Source organism: Anastrepha ludens, chromosome 2 (assembly GCF_028408465.1).
Source record: "Anastrepha ludens isolate Willacy chromosome 2, idAnaLude1.1, whole genome shotgun sequence".
Classification (NCBI taxonomy): Eukaryota; Metazoa; Arthropoda; class Insecta; order Diptera; family Tephritidae; genus Anastrepha; species Anastrepha ludens.
This window is the reverse complement of record NC_071498.1, coordinates 74109127-74129254: the sequence shown is the minus strand read 5'-3', so window position 1 is coordinate 74129254 and position 20128 is coordinate 74109127. Positions and strand designations below refer to the sequence as shown.

Here is a 20128-nt window from a genome sequence, read left to right as displayed (position 1 = left end):
AAGGAAGACTAGGCGCTTACAGAACCAACCAGAACGGGGCGAGGTGAGTGATATTTTATGTGCAAAGCAATGAATTAATAAATTTTTCTTCACTAAATTTTTTCCTCCATAAATACAGCAAATGCAATAAATACCCAATTTATATACTTCCACATATATATATGTATGTACAAATGTATATATTTAAAAATGTAGAATTTCTTTTTCTAAATATCTACACACATGTGTACACACTCCAACTGACTAACACATGCATTATTAGGTAGCAGACTTTGTCAACTTACACCGGCTATAATTGATTAATGAGCATTGTTTGTTTGCACTCCTGTCGGCAGTGGCTCCAATCCCACCGAAACTATGTTGCGCCTTAGCGCCTATGTTTATTTATTCGCTTGATTTTCATTCGTTCTGTTTGCCTGCCCGTTACTTTGATTATTTACTTATCTGTTGATTCAAGTCAAGTGTTGGCGCCAAATGACACTCTACCCGCACGAATTAAATGCTCTTTTCGGGGATATGCTTCTATTTCACAAGAAGTATAAAAATGCCGACAATAAACCGAATAACAGAGATGCAGCGCATATTCAATACAATACAAAGGGGAAACTAGAAATAGATATGGGTGAGACACAAGACATTCGATTCCGATCACTTCATATCAATGCAACTTTATGGAATACCAAAAGCGCGTCACATTTTTCTTTTCAATTAGCTGATAAGATTCGTGCACCAGCTCTTATGAAGAATATGGTCGGATGAAAGCCTGCCTGCCGATTGTAATTTAGGTGTGCTCTGCCCAACCCACAATTGGGTAATACTGTAATCTGTGCCAATTACCGCCGGATTGGTCCCCTAAATATCGCGTATAAAGTCCTGTGAGCGTATTGTGTGAAAGGCTGAAGCCAATCATCAACCAACTTTACCTTATTAGGATGGGGTTCCAACTTTTGTTGCAGTCTGATGATATAACTTGCTTGTAAATTTATGACACAGTACATGCTTAAGTCACAGTTTTGGATATGATGAATCATTGATTGGTAATAAGGATAAATAATAATCAAAAAAAAAATTTAAATTAATATATTATAAAATGCTTTATAATAACTCATCAATGTTCTCATGCTTTGTTCGTATATAACTTGTTTTCTCTGTACATCTAATTGTTTGAACCCGTGTGATCTTGGTGGTAGATCCATGAGGAGATATTTTTTCCGCAGTTGTTGCACTTACAATTTTGTTTATGTCGTATTATTCCTCAAATTCATTATTCCTTCATTGAAGTTTTCTCATCAAGGATGGCATTGCTTTCAATTCTCGAGTTATTTACATTCTTGTAGCAATGTGAATCTACACTGTTGAAACACAAATTTTCTTCGTTGCTCATTTCTTCCTATTCTAACGTGAGTGAAATCATCAGCGGTGCTGCATATGACGCCATCATACATTCGCCCTTTTATGGTTTCCTGTAATTAAATCAGCAAACAGCTGGTGCTTCAGAAAAACTAAGCATGGACATATGGTTACATATCGCTGCTTACTCTTTCAAAGCTTTAGTGAGTGGCATCATCAAAGCAGAATCCTCTAGTATGTGCTGTCCAGGCATGTGAATTGTCAATTAATTTGTTTTGTAGAAAACATTATATTATATTAATATACATTCTCCATGTGATGATGGTTGAGTTATGGCCATCAATTGTTGACTTATGACTTTAATATCTTATTTATCTCTACATATTATATCTTATATATGCACTTGACTTATCTTATATGTATATCTAAATAACTTGAAACAAGCAACTGCAACTCAAACACAAAAAAGTAAACAAAATCTAAGCAAAGCATAAAAATATAATACTTTGAGTTTCTTTATTTCTTAAATACACATAAAAAATAAATACATATGATAATTGGCGCCTACACTTCTTTTAGGTGCTTGGCTGAACTTCTCCTCCTATTTGTGATATGCGTATGGGTGACAAATGGAGGAGTCATTTTAAGCCGACTCCGAACGGCAAATATTTTTTATGAGAAGCTTTTTCATGGCAGAAATACATGGGAGGTTTGCCATTGCCTGCCGAGGGCGACCGCTATTAGATAAAACGTTTTTTTCGTTTTGGTGTTTCTTGCGACCCTATGTACTCCGAATAGTCAAGCACAAACCCATTCGGCACATAAAAAGTGCTATTAATTGCAGCGATTAATCATCAGTTGGGGCCACCATAGTCGGTAAACAGAACAAACATGCTAAAGCATTATGAACAGTACTTCGACGTAACGAAGAAAAAATTCGTTTGCCTCAAATGTCGTCTTAAAGCCCCTTTTTTTAATATTTTCACTGTGGCAGCATAATAAACATATTGATATTTTTCGGTAAAAAATAAAATAAATTGATTTACTATTCAAAAATCATCGCCGCTCATTTACGCTGGCCAAATTAGAAATAGATTTGATTTGGCGTTGTCGACAAAATGCCCCGAATTACTACAGATCACGTAATAAGCGTAATATATACATATATATTTGAGGGAAAAGTTGGTTACGTAGCACTTTTAACGTTTTTCGTTTTGTTTATTCTCTTACATTTTCCGCATTGAAAAATCGTGCCGCGCTGCTGTTACGCGTGACTACTGTAAAACTAAATACATAATTTTTTTAGTCTTCATTGATATTTCATAATGGAAAACCTACGCCTCAACAAGGTTTGCAAATCCTTCAATTGTATTACGAAAATCGACGCTCTGTGAAAAGTGTTCATCGCACGCTCTTGCCAACTTATGGTTAATGGCTATGTCAATATGTAAAATTGCCGTATTTGGGTTAAAGAGCAACCCGAAGCTATTCAAAAACAGCATTACATCCATTGTAAACAACCGTTTTGTGCAGCCTATGAGCTGCAGTAATCATCGGCCCATATTTTCTCAACGGATAGGCTGGTGCCAATGTAACAGTGAATGGTGAACGATCTCGTGCTATGATAAACTTCCGTGGTTTTCTCGCTACCACTATTTTCATAATTCTCCATAATCATAAATAAAAGCAAGGTTTTAAATACCTATCACGTATTTGTGCGAAATGAACAGTTATTGCGTGATTACAAGACTTAAATCATCCCGCCAAGCAGTTCCATATCTGCTTCAAATACCAAATATGCAGAATAAATCCGCAAAGTGTAACAGTCTACCGACACCGAGCTGGCTCTCATGGCTAGAAGCAAAGATGGAAGTACAAAAGGAGAGCATCATCTCTGAGCTAACAGCTCGTTTATCTCAATCTGAAGAACGTGTTATGCAGAGGATTGGTGAGTTCACGGCGGGGTTAGCAAACTGAAATAAGTCTGTAAAAAACCTTTAAGTGAAAGTTGAAAGACGGGACAAAGAATGCGCGATAGTATGTACAACAACTACGCAATGAAGTCCAAGCAAGCAAGTCAACGAATATCAGGATGCTTTAGTGTCATCAGATCCCCATGTTGTAAAATGTGGCGTGAATCTTCTTACAAACGAACAACGCTTGCAAATGATTGATTAAATTATATGGACTGTACTACCGATTTAAATAAAAATTACATGCATTTTTCGGAATTTTACGTGTGTGTTTTTGAAAAACTTTTCTATAGCTCTTAAAAAATCACCCTTTATTTCCCCTTGTCAAATCTTTTCCCCTAAAACACCTCTATTTTTAATCTTTTACAATTAAATTCAAACATTGTAAAATAGCTTACGGTTGTGTGTTTGATTAATAAATAAATACTAAATACTAAAATGTTTGATGCATTAAATGCGTATTTGATATTTTCAATAACTTTTTATTGCCAACTTACATATCTGCACACTTGACCGAAATATCTTTTAATAAATAATATGAACACATGCAGTTCTTTTTTCGTATATTTTAAATTATGATAATTTTCCCCCTTTATACTCGTATTGTTTGAATTTTCGATTTTGCAGAGAGCTACACTTCTTAAATATTTTACAAAAAGCGAGCAGTAATTCGTTATATTTCCAGCTATTAAAAATAACATTTATAATCGCTCATTAAATCGAGTGACGGAAGTTTGGTATTAGGGGGTGATAACGCATTTGATTTTGCTTGTCTCAGAGTTGAATGGAAATAATACTTTTCAGAACTAAATAACGTAGATAATTTAAAAAACTGAGCGAGTATTGTCGAAATATGATAGCAATGGTTTATATATTGTTTGCAATAGAGTTTAAACATTTGCTGTGTTTTAGGCTGTGTGGTGAAGTTAGGGACATTTTTTTTATCAATATTACTCTTTGGCCTTAGAAACCGATTGTGAAGCCCAGGTCAACGTCAGTTTCGCAACTCATAGGAGAAGAACCCTTCTTTTTGGAACGAATCATATTACTGACGGTATTTTTCTTATTTGCTGAATTGCTGGTCAAATCCCTGTTATTTACTTGAGGTTTACATGGATAAGTTTTCAGACAATTTTATTTGTTGCAAATTCGGTTGTGCACTCTCACTTCTTTTACCAATACACTCACACTTGTGCAAGTTGACTATTAGCTATATATAATTTTTCTGTGAAAACGACATCCAATTTTTCATTAAGTTATAGCAGCTGGCCCGTTCTTCATTTTAGAGAAGAATAGAACCTGTTTAGGAAATACAGCAAACAATACTAAATAATACGAAAATTAAAAGAAGAATACGGCAAATAAAAGTGATAAATTGTTCATTAACCCTAATCCCATGTCCATGGGTCGTTCGTGTCCGGCCAGTTACTTTTTGGGTTTTCCCCGAGAGAACTAAGCATGTTGGGATAACCCCTCTACTCCTAAAAAAAAGAATTCGTCACAAGGATACTCTAGTCAAAATTTCGAATTCGTAGTACAGTTTGTGTTGAACAGCCAGAGCAAGAAATTTACAAACGGACGCCTACGACCCATCGATATAGGATTCGGTAGGTAAGTGAAAAATATGCCATTTGAAGCTATTTTAACTTATATTGTCTAATTTTCGTTACCAAACATAAATATTTTTATTTTATTTTATTTTATTTCGGAAGCGATTCAAATGATGATGAAGAACGAGAAGAGTCGTGTAGTAAAGAAGACGCTGAAGATTTTAATATAGAAGAATTATCTGAATCCAGTTCAGATGAAGAAGAAGCAGAATCTCAGAGAAATTTGGGATATTTTCATAGAAAATTGTCGAAATAATTATATTCCATCAGAACAGTGTACCATCGATGAACAACTTTTGGGATTTCGTGGAGATTTAACGCGAAAGTTTTCATTAAATCCAAGCCCGATCGTTATGCCATAAAAATTGTGACGATAAACGACACCAAAACTTTTACTTATGCAATGCCATTCCGTATATAGGAAAAGTCACAGACAATTGGTTTACATCGGTTTGCGTAATTAAGCATTGCAATAAAAAATATTTCTATCTCATAATTTTCTCATAATCTATGTTCTTTTAACTTTTACTTAGCGCTAAAGTTTTCTAATTTTGTCTATTCGTTCAGAAATCATGAATTTTTTATGAAACTACTGCACGGTGCATGTTTCATACCATTTGTTTGTTGATAAAATTTTATTAAAATAAAAAGTTTGAAAAGATCTCTTCAGATATGTTTAGTTAAAGCTTAAGACTTACCTTATGCATTTTTCTAATTTCCTGTTGGCGTTGTATAGTAGAAATAAGCGACGGACGCGGCATTAATGGAGCGACATGGATTTAGGGTCAATTTTTTTAAATCTTAACACTGTAATACTAGGCTGGATTCCGGGACATGAGGGGCATGAGGGAAATGAAATGGCTGATAACCTTGCAAAACGAGGAGCAAATATGCAACTTACTGGTCCTGAGCCTTTCTTTGGACTCACAAAAGGCCACATTAATGAATTTCTTAGAAAATGGTAGGAAAGGAAATTTCCTGCACCCTGGCTAGACTGTGCGGCTAACGTCAAGCCAAACAATTTGTAAGTCCCAGCAAAGCAATATCTGGCAAGCTACTCTCACTGAGCAGAGTAGATATGCGTCTTTTAACAGGATATCTTACAGGTCACTGCAGTCTGGGGTATCATTTAAATAATATTGGTCTATCTGAGACCAATTTCTTCCGCTTTTGCGAAATGGACATAGAAAGCTCAGAACATGTGCTTTGTGAATGTCTTACATTGGTGGGTCCGTAGTATCTCCATACAATCTTTGGAACAATATACCCAAAATTCTGCTAAAATTTGTAAAAAGCCTGAAACTCTAATAGATCAACTCTGGTTGCAGTGCGTAATGGCCTTCTAATAATAATAATAGGGTTAATTTTAATACAAATATGATAAATAGTTTTTTCTTCTTTTTTACATTTAACAAAACTATAAAATAGTAGATATAATATTATAGTAATTGTCTCTGCTTTGTGCTGCTTCAACCAACTGCCCAATAATCCTTAATCCTGTTCTTTCTCTTACGTTACGTAGCCAAGCCATTTGCTTTTTTCCGATTCCTCGTTTGTCTTCGATTTAACGTTGCACAATCAGTTGCAACAATTCATATTTAGGATCATGCATAATATGATTCAAATATGCGGTTTTGTGGCACTGTATCGTTAGTAACAGCTCTCTATCCCTTCGAAGTTTCGTTAAGACTTTTTCGTTACTAACTTTGTCTACCCACGATATTTTCATCATCCGCCGATAGCACCACATCTGAAACGCCTCTAATTTATTCATATTCGTAACCTTTAGGGTCCATGCCTTCACACTGTACAACAAAACAGACCAAATGTAACATTTAAGGTACCGAAGGTATAATTTCATGCTCAAGATTCTATTGAAAAGAAATTTCCTGTATTTGAAGAAAGCTTCCCTCGCTGCTCCAATCCGACAGCAAATTTCTCTGTCATTTGTCCATATTTCGCTAAACAAACATTTTAGGTACTTAATTTCTTTACCAAATAAAATTAATATCTGCATATGAAAAATCATACAATTTGTTGATGCAACTCCACCAAAACTCGCCTGGTCCGGTGTCAAAGAAGTTGTTGAGCCAGTTTTAAGGGCCTCTTTGTTATCGAAGGTAACGCTCTTCATATGGTTTAATAGGGAGCGGAAAAATGGTAATCGGTCGGTGCAAGGTCCGGAGCATACGACGGATGCTGAAGGTCCTCCCATTCGAGTTTTCGAAGGGCGGCTGTGACGATTTGTGCTACATGGCGCCTGGTGTTGTCGTGAAGGAGTATGTTTGACTATGTCGATCAGGTATTTTCAGTCGCATATCCTCATTCACGTGATGTAGCTGGGCAATGTAGAGCTCCTTGTTGGCCGTGACATTCTTTTCGAGGCATTTTCCAGTGCATCATCCCTCTTAGTCCCACCAAACACTCTCAGCTTTGGCGTATCTCCTGGAGCCACCCACTCCTTTCTTTGATTCATATTGATATATATACACCATTTCTCATCCCCTATGACGATTCGGTATAAAAAGCGCTGTTTATTACCGCGTGTAGTTCGATGGCGGGCGGGGATTGCTTCTCAGCATCTCGCTTTCTTTGTTTTTTTCGTTGAGCTCGTGAGGCATCTAGGTGAATGAAGGTGATTGACAATCGTTTTATAATCGCAGTCCATTTTTTCCACCAACTACTTACTGGTTTGCCAATCGTTCTCCTTCAAAAGTGATTTGAGACGTTCTTCATCGAATTCAGAAGGCGGGACGTGTCATCGACGTCAATGTCGGAATTTTTGAGCTTTCAAACCATTTCCGCCTATGACACCTTCTCCATACACGTCGCAAATGTTTCGGTTCGCTTCGGCAATTCGCTATGAACTTATTCCTCAACCAATACATGTATATACATATAAACCTACATACACATGAGGCTGCGCGCTCTTGCTAAAGCAAACTTTTTAAGATTCGCAAAGAATGCTCAAGAGTTCGCAAGCAACATTCATACACTAAAGTTGAAGACAGCAGGCCCCGCATTTAAATCCGGGCAAGGACTGCCACTCCAGCAGCATGCCCCGTGCATGTATGGGGAATGCTATTACAACAACAATAGAGTGGAAACGCAGCCGAAGACGAAAAACAATGTAGTAGCAAAGTGCTCACAGTGCAAGCGAAGCGGTCAGCTTGAAACTGTGCAGTACATTTTTCAAAGACGAACCGATTGCTGTAGGTAATTATTTACATTTCATCTAATTGTTTGGAACTGTGAAATAAACGCGAGTTTAATGACAATTTAATTAATTAAAATAAACTACCTTGCTTAAAAAAATTCTGCGAATGTGTTTTTGCCTCATTCTCAAATGGGTTTCCAGAGCGGTTGCTTTTCATAAAGTTTGGATTGTACTTTTATGTTGTTTAAGGTATCACACCTCTTCCCCTCAGCACCTTCTACCTCAAGAGCAGTGGGCAAATAAGTAAATATTTCCCATTTGGATATCTACCTTAAAGTTACAAACAATCTTTCAGTGGCCATAATCGAAGTTTTAATGAAAATTTTCCATTGTTTTTCAATAAAGGCAACATTTTTAGCAAAATTTCAGCAAAAAAACTAAGATTGTGTTGGTAATATGAAAACATCGACACAGCCAATGCTCATATCATGTCAGCGGTTTGTTTACGAATAAGGTGAAAACGAATACACGAAAGTGAGTTATTTCATGTTACGAGTGGAATTTTTCAAATCAAAATACATATTTTAATCTAAATAAAGTACGCGGTTCTAAATTGTGAGCACAAGCAACGAATGTTTAAGTTTTTTTCAATTCCCCGCCGGACGCGGCTTTGTTGGAAAAAGGGATTCGGTTCCGCGGGAGAGACAATTAGTTTAAGTCAAACACGAGCCGCGGAAAGTAAGGTGTTCCGCAGGGTGGTGAGCCTTGCTTTTCCACTTTTACATATCGCAGCCACCAGAGGGGGTCTCACTGGTCTCCTATGCTGACGGTTGATGCTAATGGCGTCGGACAATGTCAATACCTCATCAGTCTTTCTCACTTTTTCACTGCGAGAAATCTACAACTTTCCCCACTAAGTCTACGGCAACCCTCTTTACCACCTTTACAAAGGAGTTCAAACTACAGCTCAAGGTCAAAGTCGACGACACACCAATACCGACTGTAAACAACCCCAAAATTTTGGGAGTTACCCACGACTTATGGCTTTGGACCTTTCATAGCCATACACTGCATGCAATTTCGAGTCCATTCGGCAACTCACCCTGCAATATACCCAAAAAAAGCTGCTTAATCTTCTAACCAACGTTTAGTGATATCCAGATATTCTGATTTCCGTCTTCGCTTTCCCATACGCAGCACACAATTTCATCAATAATTTTAAGACTACTCCACTGCATCCAATATGCTTTCGGCACGCCATTCCAGTTTTAGATGTTCTCTCTATAGCATCATTCAAGTGAATTCTTCTTATTGCAATACGTTTCCACTCACCATTGGGTTATATATATGTATATATATAATTGGCGCGTACACCCATTTTGGGTGTTTGGCCGAGCTCTTCCTCCTATTTGTGGTGTGCGTCTTGATGTTGTTGCACAAAATGGAGGGGCCTACAGTTTCAAGCCGACTCCGAACGGCAGATATTTTTTATTGTATGAGGAGCTTTTTCATGGCAGAAATACACTCGGAGCTTTGCTATTGCCTGCCGAGGGGCGACCGCTTTCAGAAAAAACTTTTTGTTCATTTTGGTCTTTCACCGAGATTCGAACCTACGTTCTCTTTAAATTCTGAATGGTAGTCACGCACCAACCCATTCGGCTAATTGGGTTGCAAATGTTGACCGCGACTGCGCTTCAAGTGGTCCATCCGCTTAGTCCAATTTTGGCATACTGCTTCCAATGTTTCGGCCGGTATCTCACATATAAATGCTTTAATGTTGTCTTCCAATGCGTTAATTGAAGCAGGCTTGTTTGAATAGACATGAGCTTTAAGATAGCCCCCCAAAAAATAATCTAAAGGCGCGATCTGGGTGGCCAATTGACAGGTCCCGAACGTGAAATAAAGTGTTCGTCGAACTCGGCTCTCAACATTCACAGTTACGTTACGATTCGCAGCATCTTTGAAGAAGTACGGCCCAATGATACCTCCAGCCCATAAACCGCACCAAACTGTGACCTTTTCTGGATACATTGGTAGCTCTTGCAATTCTTCTGGCTGATCTTCACTCCAAAATCGACAATTCTGCTCATTTACGTACTCATTGATCCAAAACTGAGCTTCGCCGCTGAACACATTTTTTCGATAAAAAAGTGGATCTTCGGCCAACTTTCCAAGAGCCCATTCACCAAAAATTCTGCGTTGCGGTAGGTCGTTCGGCTTCAATTCTTCAACCAGCTGTATTTTGAAAGGCTTCACACCTAAATCCTTTTGCAAAATTTTCCACGTTGTTGAGTAACAGAGGCCCAATCGCTGCGAACGGCGGCGAATCGATAATTGATGGCCATCATTAAGACTGGCCGATACAGCTGCGATAATTTCTTCAGCTCGCTCTCTACGTAAGCGTGTTGGTGGTTTGATGTCTAATAATCTAAATTTGGTTCTAAATTTAGTCACAATAGTCATTCCATAAAATGGAAGAACAAGCATTTTTATAATAAAATTCAATGAATTGCAAGCGTTGTTCGTTTGTAAGACGATTCATGGTTAAATTATAGACCAAACTAAAGATGTTTGACAGTGAAACAAAACACGAAACGTGCGTAAGCTGTGTAAACCTACTGTTTAAAAGGGTAATAGCTAAAAAATCACCCGGTATATGTAATTCGCGCGCACACCCTTTTTGGATGTTTGGCCGAGTTCCTCCTCTTATTTGTGTCATGCGTCTTGATATTGTTCCACAAATGGAGGGACCTACAGTTTCAAGCCGACTCCGAATGGCAGATATTTTTTATGAGGAGCTTTTTCATGGCAGAAATACACTCGGAGGTTTGCTATTGCCTGCCGACCGCTTTTAGAAAACACTTTTTGTTCATTTTGGTATTTCGCCGAGATTGGAACCTATGTTCTGAATTCTGAATGGAAGTCACGCACCAACCCATTCGGCTAATTGGGTTGCAATTGCATTAATCTGATGTTAACTATCTCCTCGGGTCTCTCGACCTTGGAACAAAGCATATACTTTATACTCACTATCAAGATCGTCAAGATAGTGCATCAATATTTCCATGTTCTTCCCCTTTACGAAGCTACATCTGGAGTCAATTTGTCTTCTGAATGCTTGAACTCAAGTAACCATCTCAACGCTGCTTGGTTTGTTCTTAACTGGAATCGTTGTACATACAGTTATTTGTGAATATGTTTTACGCACTCAACCACAGCTAGCAGTATCTGGTTAGGCATTAATTCATTTTTGGCTTTCCGAAAACTCTGCTATAGTATGTGATCACTTTTTCTTGTCCATTGATGATCTGTGACAGTATTCCGCCTATTTCGTATGCGCCAGAGTCTGTATTCACAACGAAGTTTTCCCTAGGCTCTTTCAGATACTGGAATGATTTCTCTTGTTCTTTGTGTCACACGGAAGCGCAATTCTTCTTAAAGAGATTTTGGAGACTCCGGGAAACATTTGCGGATCCAGGAACAATATCTCTTCGGTCACATTTCTTGGCTTTAGCCAATCTTTAACTGCCTTTATATTTGCTCAGTCAGTCATCCTTCTATTTCTGTAAATGGGGGGGTGGGGGCTCTCAAAGGGAGTTCAAACGAAATATGGAAATTATCAGAGTACTTTCTGGAATCACGCCAGTAGTTGCCTGACTGAACCTGCGATAGCTCATCCTTGTGGAAGACCTACATTGTAAGGAGGAAGAGACCGTAACTTATTACTCCATCACTAACCGATAGAACTGGGAGCCCTTGTATTCATGGCATATAAATCGATTAGAGGGAAAAGTTGGATTAACAATATTAATGGCACACAAATCGATATGTGGGGGGTTAATCCCCGGGTTAAGGATAGGGGGATACCCCTACTTAGACCAACAGTTGGCGTAGGATTGCTGCTGCATAAAATGCTAAAACCCAATAATAATAACACAGGCCGACAAAATTTAACCAACATTCAGACCCAGAAACCAGACTATATATTTCCGAAGGTTTATGATGCGCTGAATCCAAATCTGGCCTCAGAATTGCTCTATCAGCTCTGGTTGGGTTATAGGTATAGCCTGCTTGTGGTTTGGTAGATGTGGTATTTGGAGTTTAGAGGGTAGGTGGGGATCGGTGAGTTAGAAGTTTAATAAGTTCGACCGCTTCTGGTGTGAGATTATAGGTAAAATAACACTCATTCCAAGAAAAATATGCGGCTTAACTCGCTTTCCCTAGGGTCAGGTGGCTTAAATTGTTTGTGGCTTGGTAGGGATAGTTTCTAGGGATTAGGAGATACGTGGGGGTTGGTGAATTAGGAGTTAAGTGGTTAAGCCTACTTGTGTTATGAGACATCAAGAAAAATAAGATTTTTTTCAAGAAAGATATGTGACTAAACTCACTGTCTCCTGGGTTAAGTGGGTTAGCCTGCTTGCGGTATGGTAGGGGTGGTTTCTAGGGGTTAGGGCTGTGTGTGACTCGGTACCCGTGGGTTAGATAATGTAGGGGTGTGGTGAGTATGGTGTGAGGCAAAATTTTGAGAAAAATAAGACTCAATTCAAGAAAATTAGTAATCGACTATATCATGTCTATGTTATCAGAATCGATTTTCAGGTGTAGGAAAATTTCGAAACATGAAAATTTCAAAATGCGATATCTCTGCGAAAAAAAATGATATTTGAGCAAACAAAACGCCATTTGAAAGAAGAAGACTTGTACTTAAAGATGCCAGCCTATTTTTTTGGTGAAAGAAAACATCTGCAAGGCTATATAACCTCAAATATGGGCAAAAACGGTGTTTTTTGCACTTTTAGGTTAGGATATATCGAAAACCAGAGCTGATAGAGCAATTTTGAGGCCAGATTTCGATTCATCGCATCAAAATCCTTCGAAAATATATAGTCCGGTTTCTGGGTCTGAGATGCTGTCGGCCTGTGTAATCTATTGAGCAGATTACATAAATCAACATTTGCTTCACGTCAGACTTGAACGACTTGAATTCAATGTAATATTCCAAAAGAAATTGGACTTGATAAAAATTAATAAACATATTATGATAATGGAGGACTTGACAATATTGGAAGTGACAGTCATTGCTGTTATAACATAACAGTCATTGCTGTTATATATAAATTAGGAATGAGCTACAGCAATCATTTCAAGCCGGCTATAATTGATAGGAAAGAAAAATTCAATGTGGAACTACTTGAACAAGACAGTATAAAGGCTTTACTATCTAATAGGTTATCAAACAATATGGAGAAAAGGATGCTTGAATGAAGAAGACAGGTAATAAAAAGTAATAAACGTAAATAAAAATAGAAAAGTAAAAGAATTGACATAAGATAATAAGAATATTGAAGATAGTAAGCTACAAAAAGAAATATGGAAGATGTTAAGAATAGAAATTTAAAAATAAATGAAATATATACATACTATAAAATTCATTTTGACAAACGGGAAAGGTATTTCAAGGAGTTATATAAAACCATCCTCAATATCACATCAAATAGTCCTCGATTTAAATATAAAACTGATAATGAAATTATGACATCTATTGAAATATAATATGCGATAAAAACTTTAAAAAATAGAAGGGTACCTGGCCAAAACTGCATTACAAATGATACATATGTTACACACAGAGCATATCGGATATTGGCTCACCCACTACCAAATCTGGGAAGAAAAACGATCCTAAAAAGCAAGTTTCCGTTGGCAATCTTGGGGAGCAAACCAGAGCTCTAGTGAACGTGTTCAGTGAAAACGAAGGAGAGCGCACTATCTTATGAGGAACGTCATACCACAACATAACGTGATATAACATAAATTAAGTGCATTTGTGGAACAACATCAAGACGCACACCACAAATAGCAGCTCGGGCAAATACCCAAAAACGGGGTACGTCCCAATTATATAGGGACCCCCATCTATCGTTACGAATTTAAACTAGGTATTATTTAAAGAATGGTAACACTTAGCTGTCATCTGATTTGGCAGAAAATTAGTTTTATTCTTCCGCTGAACGAAAATTGTTGTATATACGCTCAAAGAACGCTGGGAAATATTGCGACATTACTTTGAAAATCATGGTAATGTTGCAGAATGTGTACGAAAAATACGCACGGCAATGGGAAGAAGAAAAGCACCGAATGAAGCGTATGTGCGTTACTTTGCGAAAAAAGTAAGAGAAACTGGGTTGCTTATTGACAAGCGTGATCGACATTGGTAAAAAAAATCGAAAAAAGTTGTTAACAAAAGCGATTTGTGAAAATTGTTGGATAAGTGATCATGGAAAGGTTTTCTTGTTCCTTGGTCCGAATATTCCTCTTCCAGTACCCCCATCTTTTATATTGTTTGGGTATCACAAAAGTAAATCTTCATTACAGCCCTTTTTAGCTTCTGACATTGGGAACCGTTATTTTGATCGCTCATACATATGTACATTATTACATCACTTGTAATTTAGAATTTCTACCGAGACAAGTGAAAAGTATTCAACAGATTTAACCTAATAAAATTAAGTATAAAGTTAATCTTTCACACATCAGTCATGAATTTATTTATTCGCACCGCTACAAATTGGTGATCCCGACGTCTCAAGATGATAAGCGATTCAAACCGTACCGCTAAAGAACAACTTCCTGAACCTCTAATGCGTATAACAACTACGGCGCCAAGGGACGTGACGGAGTTTGCAAAAGTTTCAGTGAACATTCCAGCATTTTGGCACGCAAAGCCAGAAATTCGGAAGGCAATCCATTGCTGAAGGCATTACTAATGACAAGACAAAATATCACACAGTTTGGGCGGCCATGGAAAGTAACGTCCATGCACAAATTAGTGATATTATTCTCAACTTCAAAGAACGTCCGATCACACAGTGTGCTAGTTTAGAACGAATCCGTATCAAAAAGCTACTGCGAGAGCTAGGGTAAGGCGACTTGCACCAATCACATCTTCAGCTCGGAATACATAGTCTATCAGGCAACGAAATTAACGACGGTATGCTTAAATCTATCCCTCTAATGTGCGAATGAAACCTAATCTGCAGTTACGCAAACGTTTTCCAACTTCGAACGCCAGCATGCTGGTTTAAAAGCAAACCATGGCTACCGTTCCAGGGGCCGCAGCAGGGGACTTTCGACAGAACGATTATCATCTGGACACAATGCAGAGAACCTGTGCTGGTATCACATGCAGTTTTAGAATCGAGGCAAAGAAGTGCCGTAAACCGTGCTCCAAATATTTAAACAAAACATGCTATCGTCAATGGCGGTAAACCTTAATTCAAAAAAAGCGCCTTAACTCAAGAAAAGAGCCGTCTAATTGTATCCGATAATAATACAATTTTGGTAGACACAGGAGCAGAAGTCAGCGGTATTCCACCAACTCAAATATCAAAATAATTAAAAGGACGCAATCTAAAATACTTCGAACAATAACAAAAGCAGGCTGGTATATACCAAACGACGTGATCCACAGCGACGTCAATGTCGACACAATATATGACACAATTAGAAAATACAGCATCAAGCATATACAACGACTAACAAATCATCAAAGTGAACAAATGCGCAAACTACCACAATCGGAGAAATTGGGAAAACGATTAACTACAACCGAACTCACAATATAACAAAACAAAAAAAGGAAAAACAAAAAACAATAATAATCATAACACTTGCAAATATAATATAACGTAGCATTATCTGAAGCAAAATTGAATGTTTATCTAGCATTGATTGGAGAACAAAGAATTCCAATACTACTTTAAAAATAATTACTTATTGTTTAAATTTAACAGATTATAATTTAAAAAGGGAAATAAAAAAAAAAAAAATTCCTCCAACTCAATCGCAACGTAAGTACCCCGATGGAATTTGTTTCTTATATGCTACAAACAAATCGACAATCAAGAAATTTGGAGATGTCCTTCTCTCTGTTAACCTAGGACCGCGCCGGCCTTTCCGTTGGAGCTTCATTGTCACTGATGTGTCGCGACCTATTTTAGGCGCTGATTTTCTATCTCACTTCAACTTATCGGTGAATTTGAAGCAACGCAAACTGATTAACGTTACTACAAGTCTAGCTAAAATCGGCGGACGTTCTACAAACAAAGAATTAATATTAAATTTGTCAGCTATTAACGGAAATCAACCTTTCCAGAAATCAAGAAACGACTTCAAAGAAATAAGCATGGAAAATCGCGCTAATAAAAACCACTTTCTTAACGTAACATAACACATTGTCACAAAAGGACCGCCGTTTTTTTTTTCAAACAAAGCGCATGTCACCTGAAAAGCTAAAAGCTGCTAAAACAGAAATACAATTTTTGTTGAGCACTGACATGTGCCGTCCGTCTCGGAGTCCATGAGCAAGTCCACTCCACATGATAAAAAAAAAAAACGAATGGAGAATTGAGAATCTGTGGTGATTTCCGTATATCCTTTATCACATTTGCATGACTACATTCTCGTCTTACAGGTATGCATAATTTTTCAACACTTGATTTAAGCCGGGCATACCAAATACCGTTCGAGCCTGCTGACATTCCGAAGACAGCAATTACCACACCACTTGGCATGCACCTATAAGTTTATATACATACATACAAACTTTCCAATGATTTGTGGACCATGTGTTAGGCGAATTCGATTTTGAAGGGACATACCTTCAAGGCATTTTAATCACATTAAAGGATCTTAACCAGCATCGCGACCACTTGCAGCTAATCTTTAATAAAATACTCCAGTATGGTCTAACCATCAACTCATCAGAATGCTTTCTAAGGTAGCCTGAAGCAAACTTCCTTGGATTAACAATAGCATTTGCAATATTTCTCACACTGGACCTGCAAGAAGAACAAAACTAGTAACGTTTTGGCCGTTCCAGGTTATTCCTTTTTCACGAGCAAAAACACAACGACATAATCGTGCCGCACTGGAATCAATCCCTTTGCCCAACAACAGATTCCATAATTTGGATTTAGTTTAGTATCACTATACATATAAAGGTTTCTGGTATTGGCTCACTATCTTAGACCGCTATTCGAGGTGGTTGGAAACATATCCACTCGAAGATATAACAACGAAAACAATTTCGTTTGCGTTTTACACGAACTGGGTGGCAAGATTTTGTGTACCTTATAAAGTGACAACTGATCAAGTCCGACAGTTTAAGTTCGCTTTCTTTCGCGAACTAACCCGACTTCGGTGGATTAAGCACTTACGGACAACCGCAATATCTAACGGACTTATCGGACCTTGGCACATATCTCTAAAATCCGCGGAAAAATGTTACATGACGGGGAAGTGTGTTGTACCGTTCATACTAATGGGAATTCGTTCGTTGTGGAATACGGATTTTACGCCCGCCGAAATGGATTATGGTAACACCGTGCGTATTTCGGTTCAGTTTTTTGCGGAGGAAAATACTACCGAATGTGAATTTGTGAGGAATCTTTGAGAGCACATACGAGCGCTGAGACCAACGAAAAATCAAACCACTCTGCTAGTTCATTTTTCATCAAAAAAATTATATATTCTACATCAGCAGTTTTCGTGCATAACGATGCCGTTCGACAGCCTTTGCAACCTTCATATGAGGGACCGTTCACAGCAATCGACCGCAATGAAAAGTTCTTTAAAATAAAAATCCGGGGAAAAGACGTCAATGTCAACATCTACCGATTCAGCGTTTGCAGCTGAAGAACACTCAATGGAATATAGAACTAACGTGGAGAAACTAGTATACCACCCAAAATCAAGATGACGTGTGGGGTATCTTAAACGTAACTCTTCATTGCAACCTTTCTGTAGCTTCTGACATTGACAATCCTTAAATCTATCGCTCCTACATAGGTATATACATTAATACTTCACTTGTATTCTAGAACTTCTACCGAGACAAGTGCAAATTATTCAACAATTTTACTCTTTCAGCATGTCTTGCTTTTTTGTTTTGAAATTTTACAAAATAAATGTAAAGCCGTCGACAATGACATATAAGTAGTTTTTCCTAATCCGCTAATTTTTTAAAATCAATGATATCTAGCTATTTCATTAATTTTTTTTTCAATTTTGTAGTCTATTGAACAGTTAAATTCGTACAGACTAAGGATAAGTGATTTATTAAAAATTCTAAAAATATTAAGCTTTAATTTAGCAAAAGCGATATTAAAATCTTTGAAAGTAGAATAATTGTTACTCAACCGGATATATCTTGTTATCAGTTCATTAAAGACATAATGTCGATCATGTGCTGACCAGGCCCGACGAGTGGGGAGGGGATCGGGGACCTTTTACCCCGTGCCCGGAGTTCTCAGAGGAGCCCGGGCTCGAGAGTAATTCGAATTATATGAATTAGACACAATTGGAAAGGGCCCGAATTTGCAATTTTCCCCCGGGGCCTGGATATGCTCTCTACGGCCCTGGCTGATTCTTCGAATAGTCGAATATAATAAAGCGAAGCAGAATATATTCTTCTGCATTCTAGCGATTATAGTAAAAGCAGCTTGTGTCTAAATATTTCTGTACTCCTTCATTCTGGCAGGTGCTACAATGGAAATTTGTTTTTGAAAAATAACAAAATGGCGGACTTTTGAAAAAAGGTATGTTTTCGGACTGTATGTAGTATGGTATCATTTAAACTTTTTCGTTTCAGATGTCCTGAAGAGCCAAAATCCTGTTGACAAGCCACATATCTTTTTTTACTTACTTACTTACGCTAAGTTTGGTGCCACACTACTACAAAAAAATATGTGAAAAAAATTGTTTTTATATACTATTTGATGCCAATAATAATAGTATGTTATAATCAAAACGATCGCATTTTATTTTCTTAAAAAAAATTTTCTGAAAAATATCTATACCTCAAGCTTCTGAGTGCTGACTTCACAAAAATAATTCCACACTTGCTTAATGTAATATTATATTAATTAGAAATAGTTTTTAAATCTATTACAACTTCGCCATGCATAAGTTGATTACTTACCTTCACATTCCAGAAATGGATTATATTGTTCGCAATATACCGGCGGTGCTAGTACGCCTGCTGCTGCCGCCGCCTGAAAATGTGGCATAAATAATGCCGAGCTTTTCTGCATATTCAGAACCTGTTGGTAAAGCAGCGAAGCGGGATCATAAAGAGGTTCAAAGCGCAATGCTCCAGGTGGCGCCGTCAAGGAACCACCCGCTGCGCCATGACCAGTCTTGAGTAATAGATTCTTGAAGGCGTATTGCTCATCGGGCGAAGACGCTGAATAATCGCTTGACACAATGGGGTTTGAGTGTGTAACGAGTTTTGGTTCACAGTTGGGTAGTTGCATTGTGGTCGCAACAGAATTGGCACTGGCTGAGATGGTTGAGCTGATTATTTTCGAATGCGCAGTCAAGTGTTCTGTGCCTGTTGTCATCTTACTGTGCGCCAAAGGCAGTGTGGGAATCTTAACACTACGCGTTTTATCCTCTAGTATGTGGGCAATTGAAAATAATGATTTGTTGGCGGACTTTGTACTCGTAATTTCCATAATGCAAATAGCAAAGTGGCTTTGGAATTGAATAAAAATACCTAATCGCTTGAAGTTGTTTTGTTTAATGAGAGTACAATTTGAAAAAAAAAAAAATTAATTTTGCAATTTGCATAAATATACGCGCACTTAAAACCTTATCACAATTTCATGCTACAATCACTGCCGATCAGAGAGTTTCGCTTTCTTTTAATCGCCTATGCTAACTGCAGAGAAGTTTAGCCGAATGCCTAAAATAGACGAAATTAACCAACGCACACAACGAGTTGTTGACGACTAATAAATTGTGCTAAATCAGATTTCCATAAAATACAATAATGATAATGTGCAGTAATAGATATCTTTATTAATAATATTAGTTGTCATGATGGTCGAGTGTATCGCACCAATTATGGTAGTGTCCGAAGTGAGTTACTGATAAAGCGCGCGCTACGCTGACGCTCCTGACAACCGTAGGAGCTAACAGCATACAGTGTTTTAAAATTACAGCTAAAAGGGTAACATTAAATGATTTTATATGAA

General features: G+C 37.7%; 1 protein-coding gene across 1 annotated transcript in view; it reads right to left on the bottom strand.

The window, feature by feature from the left end:
• Positions 1-19606, bottom strand: part of LOC128858067 (homeobox protein Hox-B7-A) — a 37434-nt gene extending 17828 nt beyond the window's left edge. The window contains exon 1 of the mRNA XM_054094003.1: positions 19072-19606. Within this exon, the coding sequence (XP_053949978.1) occupies positions 19072-19606 (535 nt within the window). The remainder of the gene's footprint in view (positions 1-19071) is intronic.
• Positions 19607-20128: the final 522 nt, after the last annotated feature.